This window comes from Eschrichtius robustus, chromosome 8 (assembly GCF_028021215.1).
Source record: "Eschrichtius robustus isolate mEscRob2 chromosome 8, mEscRob2.pri, whole genome shotgun sequence".
NCBI classification, from domain to species: domain Eukaryota; kingdom Metazoa; phylum Chordata; class Mammalia; order Artiodactyla; family Eschrichtiidae; genus Eschrichtius; species Eschrichtius robustus.
In genome coordinates this window covers 115316748-115340453 of record NC_090831.1, presented here as the reverse complement: position 1 = coordinate 115340453, position 23706 = coordinate 115316748, and the positions used below count along the sequence as shown (strand labels likewise).

Below are 23706 nucleotides of genomic sequence, written 5' to 3'. Positions count from 1 at the left end.
TGTAAAGACCTATATGGGAAAAGAATCTAAAAAAAGGAGTATATATATATATATATATATATATATATATATATATATATATATATATATATATATATAAAATTCACTTTGCTGTATACCTGAAACTAACACAACCTTGTAAATCAACTATACGCCAATAAAAATAAAGTAAGCAGCTTCTATCTGCTGTAAGTTTGTAACTTTCAGATGCTAATGGAACCAGCTAGAAATATTTCATCTATATAAATTTATGACTAAATATCACTTACAGATTTTGGTGTATACACACAAAATCTGTTCATAGAATTTTGTCTTAACTCTTGATTTTCATCTCTGCTAGTGAGTCACAGATTCCTCTGGACGCCCCCGTTTCAGCTTCTGTGCAATGTAACAAGCTATTTTAATTTTATATTATGTCTTTTGTAACCTTACAAATTACATAGTATTATTGTTCATTTATACCATCAATGTTTGTTTAGATTTAACCATATTTTTATCATCTGTTTATTCTCTGTTTCTTCTCAGATCTTCGCTCTGGGATAATTACCTTTTCTTTTGAAGTATCGATGTATCCTTGTTTAGAAAGACTTCTTCTGTTGGTATAACCACTTTTTTTAAATCTGAAAATGTCCTTCTTTTAACAAATGGAGAGTATTGCTGTTTATTCAAATCTAGATATCAGTATCTTCTCTCAGCACTTTGAAGATGTTATTTCATTGTGAATTGGCCCCTAGTTCTGTGAAGTAGTTATCTCATGGTGTAATTGCCATTCCTTTTCTCTGACTGCCTGTACAATTTCTCTTTGTCTTTGGTGTTCTGTGGTATCATCATGTGTATAGGTATGGGTTTAAAAAAAAAAATTCACGTGGTTTGGGATTCTTTGTCTTCCTGAATTCAAGGATTCATGCCTCTTACTGTTTTGGACAGTTCTTAGCACTGTCTCTTTGAATATTGTCTCTGCCCAATTCCCTCCATTATTGTTTATTAAAACTTTGATCAAATATGTGTTGGACTCATTCTGTGTTCATATCTCTTCTCTTTTTTACGTTTCTCCTCTTTTTGTTTCTCTGTGGTACATTCTGAGTAATTTCCAGGTCTGTCCCCCAGTTCACTAAATCTCTCTTCAGCTGTGTCTAAGTTGCTGTTTATTGTTTATTACATATTGTATATTGAGTTTAAAAATTTTAATTATTATATTGTTTCATTTCCAAATATTCTTTTGGTTTTTCAAATCTTTCTGACCATTTTCATAGCCTCTTGCTCCTTACTCATGTTTTCAGTCCCTTCTTTATTATTTTAAATGAATTAAACACACTTTCAAAAATGTATCCTATAATTCCAATATCTGAAGTCTTTACAGATCTGATACTGTTTGTGTGGGTTTCTTCTTTTTACTTTTGGGGGCGGTTTCTCTTGACTTTTTTTCATAATACCTTATTTCTTACGTGTTTTGTAACTTTGCAGTCATGCTTGACCATCAGGCTGTCTGGTCCAGTGTCCCTCTAAGCTCTCTGTTTCAGTGTTCCTCTAGGACCTGTGCCCTGGGCCTTCATCAGGGGTCTGGGCCATCACATTTCCTGCCTCTCTATACAGTGTACCTGAATTACAGATGGAGATACCTAAGCCACTTAAATGATAGTGACAGCTGTCACAAGGATGAAGAATAGGAAAGTTTGAGAGGATGATGGGATGCTTTTGGCACATATCAGAACTTGGTCCTCAGACACCATTCATTCATTCATTGATTGATTCATTCACTTAACAGATGTTTATCGAGCTCTTAGTATATGTCACTCACTGTGCTAGGCACTGGGGTAACAGATCAACAGTTTCTGTCCTCAAGAATCTCGGAGTATAATGAGCAGACAGTTCATTTCAGTGGGGCACGATCAGGGATGTGACAGGTAGAACCTAGGGAGAGGCACTCACCCAGCTTTGGAGTATTGAGGAGGGAGGTAGTATCTGTGCTGCATCTGCAGGGCCGGTAGGAGTAATCCAGGTGGAGAGCCTGGGAAGGGCATCCCAGGCAGAGAGAGAAGAATGTGCAAAACACCAAGCCACAGATAATCTGGGTAGCTCATTCGGCCAGAGCATCGTTGGGAAGGCGTGAGAGTGGAGCAGGGAATGATGAGAGGTGAGCCTGGAGGTAGTCCGAGGTCTTTATGTGGAAGGTCCTATAACTAGGAAACTGCTGAACCCTCTTCCCTGGGTGGTGAGTGATGCTGTCAGAGTGGTCATGATCATTTCTCGTAAGAGCCAACTCTTATGGAAGAAAAAGGACATGGGCTTGGGAGTCAAGGCAGGCTTATGTGCAGGTTCTAGCTCCACCTCTGTCCGGGTGATCATGTAATTGATTTAGTTACCTTCTCTGAACCTCTCTTTCTCATGTGATAAATGAGAGAGAACAGACAAGACAGGCCCGTAAGGCCTCTTCCATTTACAGTATTCTGTGGTGTTGTTAGAAAGTAAGAGAAACATGTCAGTGTGTACACACACACACACACACACACACACACACAGGCTTAAGTAAAAGTGGTGCTCACGTTTACGACTATTCGCAGGTATTATGCTGACAGTAACTGTGGCAATTTCTGACTTCCAGTTGGTTGTTTAACGTCTAACTGTGAATCGTGGCTGTTCGCAGTGAGTGGATATCTGTTGATTGAGGATATTTTTATATCTGAAACAAAATGTTAGCAGTATGACTTTCATTGCCTTGCAGCTAAACTCAGCTGTTATTTTCTTTGTAGATGAGTTCCCTCTGGAACAGCACAACCTTTCTTTATCCTCCTTGGAGTTCACGCCAAGGGAAAGCGCCGTGCACAGCACTGCACACGTGGCCTTAACAGAAGCCACTCCAGGGTCCCAGCAAAGCAGTTCTCTCCACGTCAGATCATCTCCATCCCACAGTACTTTTGATACAAACTTTTTTAACCAAGGAAAATGGACCCAAAGTACAGCAGATCACAGCATCTTTGTGGCAAATTATGTGTCCGTGACGAGCAACGAGGTCATAGATGATGATGAAATGGATAACTTTTTGCCAGAGACTTCCTGGACCACTTCCCGCGTGGTTTCTCCCATACGATACGTCTCACACAGTCTGCCAGGGCTGCTCAAAGAAACGTTAGACTCCGTGCCGACTCCATCGTTACCCATCATTTCTTTACAAGATGAAGAAGTTTCGTCAGCCTGGCAAAACACAGTGCAACAACCAACAATGTCTGCTGAATCCCCCAATCACTTCAGTGCTTTTCTGTCAGCTTTTCCCACTTCCAAGGGCATAATTCCAACTCCTAGTAGGAACTTGGTGTTTTATCCTACTGACACTTACGGGCACGTTTCAAGTAGGACTTTGCCGGAGATCGTGGCTTCGGGAGTAGAGGGTGCAGAAACCTTCCTTCTCAGCTCACAGTATTCTGAGCCTCGACCGCCACGTGATGGTGTCACTCGGCAGCCTCCTCCCCTGTCCGGGCAGGTCTCACCGCCTCCAGAGGATGCTCTGGCCGCAGGTACAGACAGATACTCTGACGTGACTGCTGCTTTGGGTGGAAGTCTGGATGAAACCGTCTCTCCAGGCACACACCGCTCTGCAGCTCTGTCCCAGATGGCCCTTGCCTTTGGCAGCAGCAGTGCACATTTGGCTTTGTTTTCGACTCCTCTTGCGTCTGGATTGTTCTCTACTCAATCAGCTGGTGTTTCACATAACCCCTGTCTTCCCGCCAGCTCCAGTGAGGCATCAGAATTGCCTGGCCATTCAGCGGCCCCAAGTCATGTGGGTGACACTCACGTCTGGAGCCCAGTGTCTTCGTTCAGACCGTACACGTGGTGCGTGTCCTGCACTGCGGTGTCGCCTCGGTACGTGCTGTCATCGAGCCTCACGGAGAAGGACGTGGGCTCGGGGGATGGTGCTGAGACCCTGTCCCCGACCCTCTCAGAAGTGGGCAGCATCTCTCCACTGAGCAGTGTCACAGTGGACTTCTCTGAATTTGACGAAGGCCCTCAAGAATTTCATACACTTTTCCCCTCAAGACCGATGGTTCCCCTCTCTTCTCCATCTGTGGAAATCTCAGCAACGAGCGTCGGTATTTCAGCTGAGGGGGAAATGAGTAGTGTTATGACCGCACAAGTGTCTCCTCCCCAGGGCCACCTCTCTGTGCCTGTGTCACTTGACGCTGCTGCTTTTCGCTCCTCCTCTGTCGCCGAAACTCAAGTAATGCTATCCAGTGTGACAGCCGTGCTTTCCTCGGTCACCCCAGGTGCTCTCCTTGACTCTTCTTTCCCCATCACAGCAAACAAAAACACACCATCGCTTGCTGTCAGAGGCCCAGGTCTTCTTACGTCTTACAGTTTGGACCTGTCGGCACAGCCTTCGCTTTTCCCTGACCGAGAACCTGCCAGTTCTTCCCAGCGTGAAAGTGCAAGTATTTGGGATTTTACATCCAGCTTTTTCTCCACTCCACCACTGGAATTCAGCAGCTGGGTCTCTCCATCTTCAGAAGTACTTGCTTCTCCGTCTCCGAGGTCAAGTGATCTGTCCACCTTCATTTCTCAGGCATTTTCTACCTTGGTTGAGACACTTCCGTTGACCAACTCTGTCAATTCTCGGTCACCTCAGCTTTCTGTTCCCAATTCCACAAACCTTGAGTTTTCTCAGCTCTGGCCAAGCTCAGACCTTCTTTTAAGCACCTTCACTTTTCTCCCTAGTTACTCTGAAATGTCACTACTCTCCAGCTTTCCCTCCAGTTCTCCAAAGTTTTCTGAAGCACCCACAGTGTCACCCACAGATGCCGGAGCTCATTTTACCTCAGCTTTCACTGCAGCTACCTCCTATTTTGAGTTTTCACTCATGTCCCATGAATCTGCAGTCCCCACACTGGTGCCCTCCAGTTCTGAGCCCATTTTGACTGCTGAAACTCACTTAACATCACTTTTGACTGCTGTTCCTGCTACACCCGTTTTAACTGAATCTTCTGTCTTTTCAACCCTGACACCTTCTGATGGTGATATCAGTGCTATGAACAATCCCATGTCCGTCTTACCCTCTTTCTCTGAAGTCATCCCTGTCACCACAGTGCTGGCCAGCACTGGGTACCTGCCATCAGCATCCTCGTTTCTTCCCGAGGTGATCCGCTCGCCTCTGCCTGCAGAGCCGGATGGTACGCGTGGCCCATCATTCACACCCACAGATTTACCGAGGAACACCTCCACTGAGCTGAGCACATCTGACACCGGTGCTGCCCCTGAGAATTCTGTTCACACCACCCTGAACAGCAGAACCGTGAGTCAGAATCGCCATGAGGGCGGCACGGTTCTCCCCCCGCCATCCCTTCATCCCGCGACCACCCCGGCTCCCGAAGCGACGGTTCATACTCCGGCGCTGGTCACCACCAAGTCGCCGTATGTGTGTGATATTACGGTTCCCGATGCCTATTTGATCACAACTGGTAAGGCCCTGCTTCGCATCACTTCTCTTGGTTGGGGTGATCTTCCAAAGGTGTTGATACGAAATGCTCATGTGATGTGTAGCATCGTGGCAAAGAGTGTGGGCTTTGGACCCAGACGACTCCTGGGTTGTAGGCTTCACTGCTTTGTCAGCTCCCCTGAGTTCTCCGGACAGTTAGACAGTTAGGCTTCTCTAAGCCTCAGTTTCCTCAACTATTAAACAGGGATGATGGTGGCACCTACTTCTTTGGGTTATTGTAAAGATTTAAATGCATTAATATATATAAAAGATTTAACCCAGTGCCCAGCATATAAGAAGCGCCCACAAAATATTACAAATTAGTAGCAATGAAAACAAAGGAAAGATTTAAAGGAGCCTTAGAAATGTGTGCTAGGATGTTTGTCTTTGGAGCTCATAACCCATTGGATGCGTAGATGACACGGTTAAAGCAAAACGCCTTCACGTTTCGTTCAAGCAGTTAGTTGGGCAAATGTGTAAGGGCCACTGTTGCAATTTCTTACTAATTTACTGTTCTGACTTGTCCTGGAAAAGAGGGGGCACTTTGTTCTTATATAGTCCTGTAAATGTCACTTGGAGCGGAGGAACATGGAGTGGCTCAGTATCCTCTGAACTGGGTCACAGACTTCGACCTTCTCCCCAGCCTGCAGTCCGAGTCACCAGCCGACAGGCAGCAGCTTCCCTTGCAGCTGCCGGCTGCTTTAGTCATATGAAACTGGAATACCTTTGATGTCATGTCTGAACAAGTCTGGTGACTGTGGCCCCTTGATCAGACTCTCCCACTTGTTCCTCCTGAGAAGTGGCAAGTTGCGCATAAAGTCGGTGCCCTGTTAATATGTACAGCCTGTGGTTGATCAGTAACCTGGCTCTGTGTATTGGTGTCGATGGGGATGGGGGACAGAAAGGAAGAAGGGGGAGAAGATGGCAGGAGAGGTGGAGCAGGAATGCAGCAGACGGACAGGGCAGGTGGAGGGGGAGGAGGGAGGAGAATGCGCTGGGTCTTCTTTCTCCGTGCTGAGACCGAGGAGGGCCGTGGATCCTCTGCTATTCATAATGACACTGAGCTAATTTGCAGTACTGGCCCGCAGAGCTGTGCAGGAGTACATCATTATGTCCATCAAAGAGGTGTTGAGGAGCCACTTCAACCGTGTGGTGGAGCTCAAGGTGGGTGCCTGCAGCACGGAAGTCTGGTGGGGGAGTCCGAGTCGAATGCACATCATAATGGGAGTGGGACATGTGCTTTCCTCTCTCCTCTCCCTTCTCCTGGTGGACACCTACTCGTCCTTTGGATCTCTGCTCAAACATTGCTTCTCCAGGGAAGCCCCTTCTGACCCCAGATGAGGCCAGGTTTAGTCCATCACGGGGATGTGCTGGCAGAGCTGGAACAAAGGGCTCTAAGACCAGAGTTTGGGGTGATGACCTAATGATCTCGCTTCCCTTTATTTACACGGAAGGGCTTGGATTAGAGTTTAGAGTGAGTGCGTATGTATGTTTCTGTACATCGAGTGAGATAGAGATAGATTTCTACATGTTTTTTGCTGGACGTCTGCCAGTGCCTTCTCTCTCCTGATAAGCTCAGAAAGCCCCGCTCTAGGCCTGCACCATCCCGAACAGAGCCACGAGCCACGTGTGGCTGTTGAGCATGTGAAATGGGGCTTGTTCCAAGTGAGATGTGCTGTCAGTGCAAAATACACACCAGATTTCAAAGACTTAGTGCAAAAAGGAATGTAAAATAGCTCAATAATTTTTTGCATTGCCTACAATTGAAATGACATGTCAGATATATTGGCTTAAGTAAAATGTTTTTAAAATTAATTTCACCTGTTTCTTTTTATATTTTTTTAATGTGGCCACTAGAAATTTAATAATCGCATATGTGGCTCACATGTTTCTTTTGGACAGCTCTACTTAGTAGAGTAAGTGCTCCTTTTTATGGGGGGTAAGTACAGTAAAACACCTTGAATTCTCCTTAATTCCTTATTCAGTTCATATTATTGACTCTTCTTCTTTTTCACTGTCCTTGCTCTTGTAATTTTGTGCTGTTTTTGAGAAAGTTGACAGATATGTAAGAGGCATAACTAAAATAAAATTTTAATTATCTCTGAAGCAATACCCCTTCATTTAAAACTATTTATTTTTTTAACTTTTTTTCCTACTCAGGATGATTTCCTTTAAGTTTGAATTATGGTACCCTCAAATTTGATAATTATCATCTTTTGCATTTTTTATTTTCATAGGTTTATGAACTGTTCGCTGACTTCACTTTTCTGGTAACATCTGGTCCCTTCGTTTACACAGCAATATCAGTCATAAATGTACTTATAAATAGTAAACTTGTTCGTGACCAGACTCCTTTAATCTTGGCTGTGAAACCCTCCTTCCTTATGCCAGAGTCCAGGTTCCAAGTTCAAACGGGTAAGAAAATTGAGCATAGTTGTTTTGATTTGTAAATAGAATTTCACTTTATTTTTTGTGTTTCAAAATAATTTGGGGAGGATTATGTTAAAATTTGTTATTTAAATTTCAAAAAACTTTATAATTATGGAGAATTTCCAGCATATACAAAAATACACAGAATAGTTTAGTGCACCCGCAGGTACTTCATTGTATGGCTTCAACAATTTTCAACTCCTAGCCACTTTTGTTACATCTACACCCCCATCGACACTCCCTCCTCTCATGTTATTTTGATATGGCATCATGTCGTCTCATTCATAAATATTTCAGCCTATGCTTCTAAAAGATAAGACTATTAAACATATATACACACACACATAACATATACACATACATACATATACATGCATACATACACATACATCTGTCCACGATATCATTATCACACCCCCTAAAATTAACAGTGATTCCTTAATGTCATTTAACTTTTTTTTTGGCCGTGCCGCACGGCATGTGGCATCTTAGTTCCCCGACCAGGGATCGAACCCATGCCCCCTGCAGTGGAAGCGTGGAGTCTTAACCACTGGACCGCCAGGGAAGTCCCCTCATTTAACTTTTTATTATGGACATTTTTAAACATATACAAAAGTAGAGAGAATACCATATTTAGCCCACCTATGCCCGTACAAACTTTAAAAATTATCAACATTTTCCCAATTTTGTTTCATCTATCTCACACAAACTTTTTTTGAGGAAGCTAGGGTGTTTTAAAACAATACCAGGTATCATGTTGTTTCACCCATAAATACTTAAGAATTCATCTCTAATGAATTTATTTCTATTTGAAATGTTTCAGTGTTGCATCTTTTGATGCTCCAATTATTATCTTAGATATTTTTCCATTTTAAAGTGATACAAGTCACCTTCACCTTGCGTGTAGTCATTTGGTACAGTTGGCTTTCTACATTTCCATGATATGATACATATAAATAACACATTATAGACCCTCGTACACTGTTGGTAGGAATGTAAATTGGTGCAGCCACTATGGAAAACAGAATGAAGGTTTCTCGAAAAACTAAAAATAGAACTACCATATGACCCAGCAGTTCCACTCTTGGGTATGTATCCAAAAAAAAAAGAAAACACTAATTTGAAAAGATACATGCACCCCAGTGTTCATAGCAGCATTATTTATAGTTGGCAAGACATGGAAGCAAACCAAGTGCCCCTCAGCCGATGAATGGATAAAGATGTGGTGTACACACACACACACACACACACACACTGACACACACACACACACAATGGGATACTACTAAGCCATAAGAAAAGAATGAAAATTTTGCCATTTGTAGCAGCATGGATGGACTTAGAGTGTATTATACTAAGTGAAATATGTCAGACAAAGACAAATACTGTATGACATCACTTATATGTGGAATCTAAAAAATAAAACAAGCTAGTGAATATAACAAAAAAGAAACAGACTCATAGATATAGAGAACAAACTAGTGGTTACCAGTGGAGAGAGGCAAGGGGGGAGGGGCAATATAGGGGTAGGGGATTAAGAGGTACAAACTACTATGTATAAAATAAATAAGCTTCAAGGATATATTGTACAATACAGGAAATATAGCCAATATTTTATAATAACTATGGATGGAGTATAACCTTTAAAAATGGTGAATCACTGTGTTATACACCTGAAACTCATATAATAATGTACATCAACTATACCTCAATTAAAAAATAATAATACATCATAGTACTTAATCCTGTACTATGGATCAGAGTTCACTGATTTACACACTATTTTGTCCCTCTCCTCATTACTTAATACTAAAGAAACACCTTGTTCATGGGACTGTGATACTGTCCTTCTTTTCAGTACTTCAGTTTGTGCCTCAGAGTGTGGATACGGGCTTCTGCAACTTCACCCAGCGCATCGAGAAAGGCCTGATGATAGCTCTCTCTGAAGTGAGAAAACACCACCACGGGACGTATAACCTCACGGTGCAGGTGAGAATAGCATCGAATGCAGAACAAGATGCTTTCTCTTTTAAAGAGGAACTCGTTTCATAATGTTTTGTTTAAGACACACTTAACTCTTACTAATTCCCTCCAGCAGAGGAGATTTAGTTCACATGGATTAGAAATCATCTCTTTCCATGGCCATATCGAGTCCACAGAGCATGAATAGTCTAAGTATATTTGAACATTGTAGAGGAGCCCAGTAACCAGGGAGTTCAGATACGGTGAGCTGAAGAGAGATGAGCCTATGTAGGAAATGCAAGAATGTTCCAGAAAAGAACTTAAATATCAACTTTAAGTATCAACTTAAATATCCAATGGGGGAAATGCCTAAATACACTAGTGTTTCATATTATGGAATTTTGTTTCATGGAATACCATGAAATGCAGTTCTTCACTCTAAAAACATAGCTACTAATCAAAGGATAGGTTTTGTATGTATTACGTGGAAACTGCTGATGTTTTTACATTTCTTTGATATTTATCCCTCCATATTCTTTGTTCTCTCTTTCTCAAATTCATTTTAAGTAGATTTTGGTGATCCTGGATTCACTCTCCATATTTCTTATTTTTTCCATTTCTTTTTTAAATTCCCTATTTTTACAGATTTCTAAACCTTGTCCTCTAAGTTATTAATTTAGTCTTCAGCTGTGTTCATTATGTTATTCAATCCCTCTATTGAATTTTCTTTTAGCCATCATTGTTTTCTCATTTTTTTTTGCTCTTTTTTCATTGCAGCCTTTCCTGTTATGATGCAGGCTTATCTTGAATGATGATACAATATTTCCTTGAAAGTTTCTGGAGACATTAATTAGTATTTTTAATATGTTGTCTTCCATGTACTAAGTTGTCTCTGTTTTCTCTGCATTCTTTGCCATTGCTCTGTGTTGATCTTGGTCCTTCACTTTCGTGCTGTTAGGTTTCTGTAATCACCTGTGGACCATTGCTGGCTGTCTCTAGGAATGAGGAAGCAGGTGGTTAGTTTTGGCACCTTGTTCATCTTTCCACTTCAGCTGTAGAGTCTGTGTCTACATATACGTAAGCCTTGTCTCCTGATGGGAGGATTCACTGGAGCCCTGGGTACCAGGCAACGTGTGGTCACGGACAGGCAGCGTGGGCACCCCTGCCCACCGTGTGAGATGAGGAGGTTGTACCCTGGGGATGGAGCGAGTTAGTGTGTTTTTCATGGCAAAGCTGCTCTTTCTCTCACTCTCTTTCTTTCTTTGTCTCTTGTGTGCACTGCGGTTAACTCCACCCACCTTCCTGCCTAGGGGGCCACGCCACAGTGGGTCTTCGGTCCTCTCAGGCAGGGAGCTCATCTTCCTCAGGGAGCAGTTCTTCGGGCTCCTGGGGTGAAGGTGGAGCTGCTAATGCTTCTGAGTTGGCCTGGGTGTGAAGTTGGAAGGGAGAAGGGAGGGAGACAGCCGACTCAGCTCTTGGCACTCAGTGTTTAATTAGTGACCCGGATCATGGTCCCGCAGCCCACCCTAGTCTCAGCTCCTGCAGATCTGTGCCGTGGAGGCCTTCTGGGACCCCTGAGGGAGACCACTCTCAGTCTACTGTGGTCTGTGCCTGTGTGTGTTTGGGATCTCGGTTCCCTCCGTTCTGGTTTGTATCAACATGATCCCACCCTCTCTCCATCTTTCAGTAATTTGACAGAATCTCTGGTTTTCTTCCGTTCTCAGTGCTGTTGTGGATTTATTCCCCTTTGTTCATCTTGTTGTTATTTCCGTGGGATTTGGGGTGGGAAAGAAAAGGGGAGGGACTATAAATACATGTGCTCAGTTCCCCACTTAATGTAAAAAACATTTTCAATAAACTAAGGGTTTAAGAGTATTACAAAAGGGAACCAGGTTGTGAAGCCAATTACTCTTCCTTTAAAAATGCTCCTTTAAAAAAAACTTGGTGAGGGAAATTGTGAGAGCAAAATCATAGTCAGGCTTTTGGCTAGACATTTTAATTTATTTTAGAAGCTTATTCTGATTTCTTTCTTTCAGATCTTGAATATCACTGTGGGGTCTTCAAGGCTGGCTCCTCGCCGGGGCCCAGTGAACATCGTCTTTGCTGTCAGAGGCTCGCAGGGGTTTCTGAATGGGTCTGAAGTGAGCGAAACGCTAAGGAACTTGAGCGTGGTGGAGTTCAGTTTCTACCTGGGATACCCAGTGCTGCAGATTGCCGAACGTGAGTGCCGCTCTCCTGGGGACGTGGCTGCGAGTGCTCGTGTTGGCGGACCTCTTCTTTTCAAATAAAATAGCTAACAGAAATCTGGAATATAAATTGGAGCTTCTCAGATCATGCCAGGGTGGGCCTCCAGAACCCTCCTCTCCCACTGGGCTTGCTTTATTATTCTCTTTAGAGAGCCAAGGGCACTATCCAAGATTATACCGGTTCTGGAAAAGGTGAAACCAGAGAGACTGAGAACAGATTTTTGGTTTCCAGGGGTGAAGGACGCGAGGAAAGCAATTTTCAGGGGGGTGATGGGAATGTCTTGTATTTTTATTGTGGTGGTGGTTCCACATGTCCATGCATTTGTCAAAACCCATAAAACTGTACACCAGAAGGAGTGAGGTTCACTGTGTGTACACTTAAAAAGAAAAAAGAAACAGAAATGAAAACAAACAAAACCTTCCTTCCTGGTGGAAGCGATTTAATTCACAGTACAAATGGAGTGGAGGTAGGGGAAACGTTTACTTCAAAACGTTTAAAATACAGTAGATTCCACCCCAAATACAGTAGATTCCAGAGTTGAAGTCAGGCAAAAAAGATATCAAATTCTTTTTCAGAATGGAGCAGCCAGAAGGTTTAATGATTCTTGTCGTATTTTCGTGTACTGTTAATTAAATGGAAAGGAATAACTTGTAAAATGCAGAAGTAGACAGGGGTAAAATTGTTATTTACAAATAGCAACTTTCAGTGATAGATAGAAGATTGTCACTTTACCCTGCCTGAGTCATTGCTGGGAAATTCCAGGGCTCTGAGGAGCACGGTGTGAAAAATTCATTGCTCTGGAACAATGACATTTCAAGGGGAACTTATGGGTGAGCTCTCTGTGAAGTAGTGTCCCATCGTGTTACTTGAGTAAGCCCTTTCTTTCTTTTTCTCCCTCTTTCTCCCGGAGACTAAGGTGCTCAGGACCCTCCCACTGACCCTGCCTTCCCGCCAGCCTGGCACTTTTTTCTTCCATAGGCAGAGCTAATTAGTGTAGGAGAGGCAGTGTGCTGTGACTTACCCAGCGCTCCCTAGAACACTCACCTTTCTGACTGTTGCAAACAGGTTTTTTACATATCTTTCTCCCTTTCTCACCCTTTGCTTTTTATAGCCTTCCAGTACCCGCAGCTTAACTTATCGCAGTTGTTGAAGTCCTCTTGGGTAAGAACAGGTATGTTTAACTTACGTAATGTTTTTGGGAACTGTAAGAGTGAGAAGTCTGTGGGGGGGTATTGAGAAAGATACTGCCTTTCCTGTTTCTGAGTCCTAAATTCAGGGCAAAATGTACCTTAGATTCTTGGCAAAGAATGAATGAGAAAGGGATTCAAATTTGGCTGTGGGAATGTGTCCCACTGAGTTACGGCACAAAAAGGATTGGCTTTCTTTAAAATTCATACATCAAGTTCAGGGCAAAGTCTAACAGGAATTGATGATCTTCTGACCAGAATAGGACAAGGTTCTGAAGCAAGGATCTGTTTTTTTCCTAAAAGCCTCATATGTCTGGTTTTATAAGGACAAATAAGGTAACTTGGTGAGCCAATAAGAAGCATGTTTTAAAGCCTTGTGGGCCTGGGTCAGATATTTACAGCTATGGCGTTGCAAATAAAGGCTTTCTAACTTGGTATGCAGAAGTGTAAAAGATAGTTGGTTGCTCAGCGGCTACCCAGCATGTAAGCAGCACAGTGAGTAAGCAGCTGGTCGTGGGGAGGCAACTTGTAGAATGGGGATAGTCACCACTGACAGGTTCCCGGACCCTGCCAGCTCTCGTTGCTTCACATACAACATCCCATATAAAGGCCCCACCTCTTTGCATGGTACAGTGGCCTTATTTTCCAGATAATTTTCATAGTGGTTAAGTGACTTGCCCGTGGTCCTATCTCAAAGGGGATTTGAGCCAGTTCTGGCTGGAAAGCATAAGCTTTTTTCTCCTGTAAAGGCTGACAAGATGTTGTCTGTTTAGATAATCTAGATGTCTGAAGACAGGCCTCCTTATCTCAAGTCAGTTAATGAGTCTAAATTTTGAGTCAAGATAAGATATGAACTCAAACCATTTCCAGAAATTTTGAAATAAGTGCAGACAAAACGTTTGATCTTGTGTAGGAGCTCAGAGCTCCAAAGCTTCTGCACTGCTGAGCTCCTGGAACTTCTGGCCACCAGTCTTTGTAGACTTTAGAGATAAGACCTGTGGGCTACCCTCCCTGGACTCTCCTGCACCCCGTCCAGCTTGCCTCTTTCCCCTTTTAATGTCTCCTCTCTGGGAACCGGCATTTTATAGTAATCCTGTGTTCATTTCTCTTGTGCACACATCCTTTTCTCTCCACTGCCAACTTGTTTTGGGGCCTGTGCGTGCTTCACCTTAAATGTAGTCCTCCTGGGTGTTGTTGAGAAGCAGCTCCAGAATGAAGTGTTTCAAGCTGAGATGGAGCGCAAACTGGCCCAGCTGCTCAGCGAAGTTTCCACCAGAAGGCGGATGTGGAGAAGGGCTACCATCGCTGCCGGGAACAGCATGGTACAGGTGAGAAGAAGAAGGCCAAAGGAGTGGGGAGGGGAAGGAGAGAGAGCCGTCTAAAAATGGGCCATATTTCCACGCGGATGGAAAATGCTGCTACGTAGACTGATTGCTGTCGTAGGCAGCCACGGACTGTGCCAGCATTTCAGCTCCACTGGGGTCTAGACAGATGTTTCCCGAGTCCTTAGTAAGGGTCCGTACAGCAAATGGCCTTGTGGGGACCACAGCAAAAGAATACATAAGTGGGTTGCTGTACCACTGGATGACCTGATTTTTCAAAGAGTAGTTTTTTAACTACCAAAAATGTAGTCAGTTCTATGGAATGGTAAGCATTATTGATAGCGTCATAGAGACAAATCGTTCAGCTGGAAGAGACCTTGAGAGGCCGGAAAGAGGAAAATGTTCTGCCCTCTATTCCGGCACTCTGTCCTCTCTGCCTCCTGCCAGCCCTGCTTGTCTCATGTTACCCAAATTGCCTTCACTACGTAAAGTGGCAGAAAGTTACAAATGACAGACTCATTTGAATCCCGAAGTGACCCCTTTAAAAATGCACACACTCAGAGAGAGCTGGAGGTTGGGCTGTAATTTCTTCCCATCTCCACGTGAATTACGTTATTTTGGATTTTTTTCTTTACCAAATGCTGACTTGTAGAGCTAGGAAGAGGGGACGTTTAGAGCTACGGCGTTTCAGAGACAGGAAGCCAGGGTGAGACCCTGGTGTGCAGGGGTGGGGAGGTTGGTGGTGTAGAGGCTTGAGAGAGAGAGGCGTGACGCTGACACTGGGTAGGGGAGCTGGGCAGTTTGCGGAGAGCTGGCACCAGCATCATCCCTCAACCCTTTTACCAAGTTTTCCCCTGCAAGTGTTACTCTTTATTTTCCTTCCCAGAAAGGTGGTTGTTAGGTTTCTAAAATAGTTCCTTTGCCGGATGCAGTAGAATATAGAGAAATTTAAAAACTCATGAAAAAACTGAGAGCAATATTAAACAAATGACTATAAAACTAAGAATAAAAATGAAAATGAATTATAAAAGCCTTGCTTTATTTAGCAGCTCTGGGTGGAGGTTAATTTATGCACATAAAACAGTTATAGAGTACCATAAAACTACAGAATGAGATGCTTGATTAGTTCTGCAAGTTCCCTGAGATGGAAATGCAGGATTAATGGAAGTTAACCAAGCCATCCCAGACTAACGGTGCCATCCGATGGATTGCTTAGAAACCGTGCCCTACGTCTCTTCCCCTTTAGAATGACCAAACACGAAGATGTAGATAAGAATTTATTTACAACGGTACAGGACTCTTCATCAAAGCGTAATGTGTAAAAGTGAAAGTATTGGAACAACCTAAATGTCCAGCAATTGGAGAATGGGCAAAAAAATTGTAGTGAAATCTTTATATGTTGGAAAATCCCATTATCATTTTTTTTTTTAATTAGTGAGGGAATATAGAGAAAAGCTCAAGTGAAGAGAGGCTACAAAAGAATGTGTGCAATATATCCAAATATTAATATACAAATCATGAAAAAACAGGAGGAAATATGCCAAAATGCTTACAATGATTTTCTTTCTTTGATTGAATTTCAGGTGATTTTTGTTTTATTCTTTATAATTATTTTTCATGTTTTTCAAAATTTCTCTAATGAGCATATAGTTTGTATAGTGAACACGTGATTTTAATCAGAAAATATTTTAAAAAATGAAATTGAAAATGTTGCCCCAAATGATGACTCCATCATACCATGGTTTTATGGATTCTAGATATGAATCTGATAAGAAGTCATCTAGAAAGGATGCTGGGATTAGATTTTACTGACTGTTACTTTCAGATTGGAGAAGCTTATAGAATTTTTAAAAAAAAATATTTATTTGGCTGTGTTGAGTCTTAGTTGCGGCATGTGGGATCTAGTTCCCTGACCAGGGATCTAACCCGGGCCCCCTGCTTTGGGAGCGTGGAGTCTTAGCCACTGAACCACCAGGGAAGTCCCTAGAATCTTTACTCAAGGTGGCTATCACTGGATATTTGGGTATATGGTTTCTGCAAGAAGAAGCATTTCTAAAACTTATCAGAACTTTAAAATGGAATAAATAGGCATGTAGGTAGAGGGACAGGTGGATATAATCTATTGCTTTTCAGTAACCCTTTATAGTATTTCATTCTGAAGGCTAATAAAAATTAACCACTGCAGCACAGTTCCAGGGAAAGAGGTAGGTGGTTAGGGAGCAGAAGTGGTCAAGGAACTAGCCTAGAAACAGCAAACAGAGGGCTGGACAGGTGAGCCGTTCTCAAGATATAGAGTTATAAAGAATAGATTCTCCAGGGATGAGAGTTTGGACCTGTGTTAAGGATCTTTATACATGATCTGGAAGTAGGCGTTCACAATGAAATCATGAAATAGTTGATTTGCCAAAAGTTTCCAGTGGTGAAGAAGGAGGCCAGCAGCTGTGTCCAGAGCACAGGGCACTATTACAGTTCTGTACATGTGGCTAGAAAAGTAGCAGCTGCATTTTGCCAATGGCAAATGTAGAGACCAAACATTCAAATTACGTGTACAAAATAGAGGGCTTGGAGTTAACGTTGATCTTTCTCTCGGAACGTCAGTCCACCATTTTGCTGCAGTCTAAAAGGGGCCATAAAGTTGTTGCATATTACTAAGAGAAATAGCAACAAAATAGAAAGCTATATTTATGCAAAACTGTGATATATCGAGTGTACTAGATTCTAAAGTACTAACGTAAGAGTACTTCACTGTTAACACCAGAGAGATATAAATTTTGGGACAAATCAGAGTACTGATTGACCCAGCAGATTATGAATTTATGAAATTTTTTCCAGCTTGATTGTGATGTAATTGACATATAACATTGTGTAAGTTTAAAGTGTACAGTGTGATGATTTGATATATGTATATATTGTGAAATGATTACCACAATAAGATAACATATTCATCGCTCACATAGTTATCTTTGTGAAATGATTACCACAATAAGATAACATATTCATCGCTCACATAGTTATCTTTTGTGTGTGTGTGTGGTGAGAACTTTTAAGATCTACTCTCTTAGCAGATTTCAAGTATGCAATACATACTTAGTAGTATTGACTAAGACTATAGTATTGTTAACTATAGTCACCATGCTGTACTTTAGATCCCCAGGACTTTATGGCTGGAAGTGTACCCCCTTTGACCACCATCATCCATTTCCCTTACTCTCCACCCATGGCAACAACCAGTACACTCTTTCTGTGAGTTTGGCTTTTTTAGATTCCACATATGTGTGAGATCATACAGTATTTGTCTTTTTCTGTTGGACTTATTTCACTTAGCATAATGCCTTCAAGGTTCATCCTATGTAGTTGCAAATGACAGGATTTTCTTCTTTTTTATGGATGAATAATATTCCATTGTCGTGTGGGTATGTATCATGTATCATATCACATTTTCTTTATCCATTTGTCCGTAGATGGACAGTTAGGTTTTTTCCATGTCCTGCCTGTTGTAAATAATGCTACAGTGAACATGGGGTGCAGATATCTTTTCAAGATAGTGATTTCATTTCCTTTGGAAATCCCAGAAGTGGAATTGTTGGTCCATATGCTAGTTCTAGTTTTAAATTTTTGAGGAACCTCCATACTATTTTCCATAGTGGCTGTACCAGTTTACATTTCCACCAACAGTGCATGAGGGTTCCCTTTTCTCTACATCCTCACCACCACTTATCTCCTGTCCTTTTGATAATAGCCATTCTGACAGGTGTGAGGTGATATCTCACTGTGGTTTTGATTTGCATTTCCCTGATGATTAGTGATGTTGAGTACCTTTTCATGTACCTGTTGGCCATTTCTGTATCTTTGGAAAAATGTCTGTTCAGATCCTATGCCCATATGTTACTCAGATTTTTTTGCTATTGAGTTATATGAGTTCCTTAATATATTTTGGATATTAACCCCTCATCAAATAATGATTTGTAAGTATTTTCTCCCATTTCATAGGTTGCCTCGTCATTTTGTTGATTGTTTCTTTTGCTGTACAGAAGCTTTTTAGTTTGATGTAGTCCCATTTGTTTATTTTTGCTTTGTTGCTTGTGCTTTGGGTGTCTTATCCAAAAAATCATTGCCAAGACGAATGTCAAGGAGCTTTTGCCGTATGTTTTCTTGTAGGAGTTGTATGGTTTTAGGTGTTTCCACTTGGAGTTAATTTTTGTGAGTAAGATGGTGTCCAATTTCATTCTTTTGGATGTGAATATCTAGTTTTCCCAACAACATTTATTGAAGAGACTATCTTTTCCCCATTGAGTATTCTTGGCTCCTTTGTCACCAGGGTCTTTTGTGGTTCCATATGAATTTTAGGATTGTTTATTTCTGTAAAAAAAATGCCATTGGAATGTTGATAGGGATTGCATTGAATCTATAGATAGCTTTGGATAGTATGGACATTTTACAGTATTAATTCTTTTGATCCATGAACATGGGATGTATTTTCATTTATTTGTGTGTTCTTCAGTTTCTTTCATCATGCCTTATAGATTTCAGTATACAGATCTTTACCTCCTTGGTTAAATTTATTTCTAAATAGTTTATTCTTTTTGAGGCTATTGTGAGTGGGACTGTTTGTTTCTTTTTCAGATACTTTGTTATTAGTATATAGAAATACAACTGATTTCTGTATGTTTATTTTATATCCTGCAACTTTACTGAATTCATTTATTCATTCTAATAGTTTTTTGGTGGAGTCTTTAGGGTTTTCTATATACAAGATCATGTTATCTGCAAACAGAGATGGTTTTACTTCTTCCTTTTCAATTTGGATGCCTTTATTTCTTTTTCTTGCCTGATTGCTCTGGCTAGGATTTCTAGTAATGTGTTGAATAGGAATAGTGAGAGTGGACAGTCTCATCTTATTCCTGATCATAAAGGAAAAGCTTTCAACCTTTCACCATTGAGTACAATGTTAGCTGTGGGTTTGTCATATATGGCCTTTTCTATGTAGAGGTATGTTCCTTCTCTACTCAATTTGTTGAGAGTTTTTATCATGAATGGATGTTGAATTTTGTCAAATGCTTTTTTTGCATCTGTTGATATGATCATGTGGTTTTTATCTTTCATTTATTAATGTGATGTATCACATTTATTGATTTGCATATGTTGATGAATCTCACTTGATCATGGTATGTGATCCTTATAATATTCTGTTGAATTTGATTTGCTAATGTTTTGTTGAGAATTTTTGCATCTGTATTCCTTAGAGATATTGGCCTGTAGTTTTCTTTTTTTATAGTGTCTTTACCTGGCTTTGGTATTAAGGTAATGTTAGTGTCGTAAAATGAATTTGAGAGTGTTTCCGCCTCTTCAATTTTTAGGAAAAGTTTGAGGATTGGCATTTATTCTTCTTTAAATGGTTGGTAGAATTCATCAGTGAAACCATCTGGTCCTGGGCTTTTCTTTGCTGGGAAGTTTGTGATTACTGATTTAATTTCCTTACTCATTATTGGTCTGTTCAGGTTTTCTATTTCATCATGATCCAGTCTTGGTAGGGTGTATATGGCTAGGAATTTATCCATTTCTTCTAGGTTGTCAAATTTGTTGGCATGTCATGTTCATAGTAGTCTCTTTTGATCCTTTGTATTTCTGTGGTATCTGATGTAATGTCTTCTCTTTCATTTATAGTTTTTGAGTCCTATCTCTTTTTATTGGTTAGTCTAGCTAAATTGTCAATTTTGTTTATCTTTTCAAGGAACCAACTCTTAGTTTTGTTAATCTCTTCTATTGTTTTCCTGTTCCTCTATTTCATTTATTTCCATGCTAGTCTTTATTATTTCCTCCCTTCTGCTAACTTTGGGCTAAGTTTGTTTTTCTTTTTTCTAGTTTCTTGAGGTGTAATGTTAGGTTATTTATTTGAGATCTTTCTTTTTTCTTGATTTCATTTATAGCTGTAAACTTTCCTCTTATAAGTGCTTTTGCTGCATCCTGTAAGTTTTTATATGTTGTGTTTCCATTTTCATTTGTCTCAAGATATTTTTAAAATTTCCCTCTTGATTTTTTTTTTTTTTTTTTTTGGTTCACTGGTTGTTCAGGAGTGTGTTGTTTAATTTCCAAGTATTGGTGAATTTTCCAGCTTTCCTTCTATTATTGATTATAGTTTCATACCGTTGTGGTCAGAAAAGATACTTGATATAATTTCTGTCTTTTTGGAATTGTTGAGACTTGTTTTGTGGCCTAACATATGATCTGTCCTAGAAAATGTTCCATGTGCATGTGAGAAGAATGTGTATTGTGTTGCTACTGGATAGAATGTTCTATATGTTTGTTAGGTTCATTTGGTCTATAGCGTTGTTCAAATCTGCTGTTTCCTTATTGAGTCCTGTCTAGATGATCTATCCCTTTTTGAGAGTGGAATATTAAAGAATTTATGAGATTTATTATTTCAAGAGCAGTGGTTCTCAACTGGGGATGACTTTGCCCCCCAGGGTACATTTGGCAATGTCTGGAGACATTTTTGGTTGTCACAACTGGTGAGGAAGGGCATGGCTGTTGCTACTGGCCTTGAGGGAGTAGAGGGCAGAGATGCTGCTAAACATTCTACTATACTTGGGATAGTCCCCCACATCAAAGAATTATCTGGATCAAAAATGGCAATAGTACTAAGGTTGAGAAACCCTGCCCTAGAAGAACAGGGAGAAAATGCTAATAGATTTGAGAAAGGATTGGCTAGAACCATCAATAGTTTCAGAGAACCAAGGATGTACCTAACCATTATGGTTGATGTTGGGAGGACAACAGTGCCCTCCCATGACCTGTTGGAGCTGGTTGATGGCGATTCTAGGCTAGACTTGGTATGTTCTGTGTACCCTGCTTGCCCCTTTGTCTCAGAGAAGACTTCGAGCAAGACAAAGCACACTTGTTATTCTGCACAGAGGAACTTTCATTTTGACTGTTCTTCTTCCCATCAAGAGAGCGTCTTGGGCATTCTGGGATCTGGAATGGTGTAATGACCTTATTAGGGACAGGAATAAATCCTGAGTAACACAGTCAAGATTGAGTGCCCCTAGAAAGGGCATCTGGAAACATGAGCTTCTAAAATGCTGATCGTTTCTGTTATCTTTCAGGTGGTAAATGTGTCAAGGCTCGAGGGAGATGATAATCCCGTGCAGCTCATCTACTTTGTGGAGGATCAAGATGGAGAAAGACTCAGTGCAGTCAAGTCTTCAGATCTGATTAACAAGATAGATATCCAGAGAGCAGCCATCATCTTGGGTTACCGAATTCAAGGAGCTGTTGCCCAACGTAAGTGCGTGAGGCGTGGCCCCTCACAGTCATCTGTGCTGTGCTGGGGTCAAAAGCCAGTCTTTTTCTGACAATAAACTCTGAATTTAAAGCATTCTTATGTGTGCGTAGTAGATATAAGAGGTCAGTCGTTAAAATTAATTTGCCAAGACCTTCTTTATTTTGATTGCATGCAGTTGTAGCATTCGCTGTTCTTTTTCCTACCCAGCATTTTATATTCATAGTGTTATAGTGAGTTTTAGTAGCTTGAGTTAACTTTTAATATTTTTCCCCTCCCCCTGTACTATTTAAAAAAATTTTTGTCTTAGGTAAAATAATGTGTTTTCTCTGTATATATTCCAAAATCTTACATGTCATATTTTGAATGTTGATGGGGATAGTGAGTCACGCAGGAAGCTGGGAGGTGCCCTCTGCATTTATTGGCTTCCTTCTGGGTCTTTTAACACAAAGAAGTCCTTGATTCTTACCCTTTTCAATCCTGTTTCTCTCCCACCCTGTCCTCACATCACTCATAATTTAGAAAGAGGTATTTTGATATTTCTTTATTATTGTTGGAAGAGTCTAGGCTCCTGCTCCCCTGGCAATGGCTACTCTCAGTGCCGTTTTTCCCCAACTCACAGATTTTGGGTATTTAAAATTAAGAAGAGGAGAGGCATGGAAGAGTATATTTCTCTAAATATACCTTTATGAATCAGACTACTATTTTAATGTGGGTGTTCTTCCTTTATAATCCTGGGAGCAATCCTTGTAAGGGCTCAGAGAAACTTGCTCCCAACAGTAAAGGGATAACTAAATGTTTAGAAGGAATTTAGCATCAGAGAGTGTTGAAAACTCCCGAGAAACTTCGGCGATGAAGGCAGGTTTTAACAAATGACAGCTTTGAAATTATCCTCCATGATGGAATGTCCTTTGTAAGAGCTATACTTGACCCTGGAAACTAACCAGGATGAGGGCTGTGGGCACACTTTCTCCATTTTATAGGTGATGATGGGAGAGTTGAAGCAAATAACCATTGGTGCTTTGTGTTTGTGTGTTTGCGATATGATTGTGTATTAGTGTGTTCTATTTCAAAGCAGTGAGAAAAAAAAGTAATGAAACATTTACTTGTACTTCTTCATATATGACATTTCTGATTGTTGGAGAAGTGCCCCACTCCAGCTAAGCACTTCACTTTTTAGAAAAGATTCTTTGCAGTAGGCTCTGGGCACCTTTCAAGACTACTTTCATCTGCTCTTGCACTCCTCTTGCCTCAGTTTCATGCTGAACACCAATAGTCCTGGGATTGGGAGCCTAAGCCAACACCGGGGCCAGCCCCAAAACAGCTGCAGACTTGATGTCAGGCCCTCGTTTTGACGAGTCACAGGGTTTTACTAGGTTAGAACTAAGAAGAGTACCCAGTTGTCTCAGCTCCTCAGTTTGGTTGTGTCACTCCTATATTGTCAGCTGTTTTCATGCAAAATGAACTCCATATACAAACTATATTCAGGTCAAATGAAAAAATGCAAAATTTTAACACTTTGCCACTTTCTCTATTTCCCGCATAGTCTTTGCTTTGTGATTTGTGCTTCTTTCATAGTGCTTGTGCTTGAGAGGGCTTGCTCCCCTCCCTGGTCACTCTCTAAGGGGCCTAAACCCAAACTTAAACCAGCACTAAGCATCTTTTTATTGTTACATCTTTGAGTAAAAACATTCTGATCCCGTAGCACGTGTTAACCATTATAGGATGTGAAAAGAGTGTAAAAGTTAGTCTCTGCCCGGGAAGACTGATATATATTTGAAGAGACGAGGCTTAGAGTCATGACCATATTAATGA

The 23706-nt window shown here is 41.1% G+C and overlaps 1 protein-coding gene across 1 annotated transcript in view; it reads left to right on the top strand.

Moving 5' to 3' along the window:
• KIAA1549 (KIAA1549 ortholog) overlaps positions 1 to 23706 on the top strand; it is a 154012-nt gene that overhangs the window by 55747 nt on the left and 74559 nt on the right. Inside the window, exons 2-9 of the mRNA XM_068549539.1 lie at positions 2751 to 5447; positions 6540 to 6628; positions 7702 to 7879; positions 9753 to 9883; positions 11893 to 12076; positions 13215 to 13274; positions 14470 to 14618; positions 21716 to 21893. Of these exons, the coding sequence (XP_068405640.1) occupies positions 2751 to 5447; positions 6540 to 6628; positions 7702 to 7879; positions 9753 to 9883; positions 11893 to 12076; positions 13215 to 13274; positions 14470 to 14618; positions 21716 to 21893 (3666 nt within the window). The remainder of the gene's footprint in view (positions 1 to 2750; positions 5448 to 6539; positions 6629 to 7701; positions 7880 to 9752; positions 9884 to 11892; positions 12077 to 13214; positions 13275 to 14469; positions 14619 to 21715; positions 21894 to 23706) is intronic.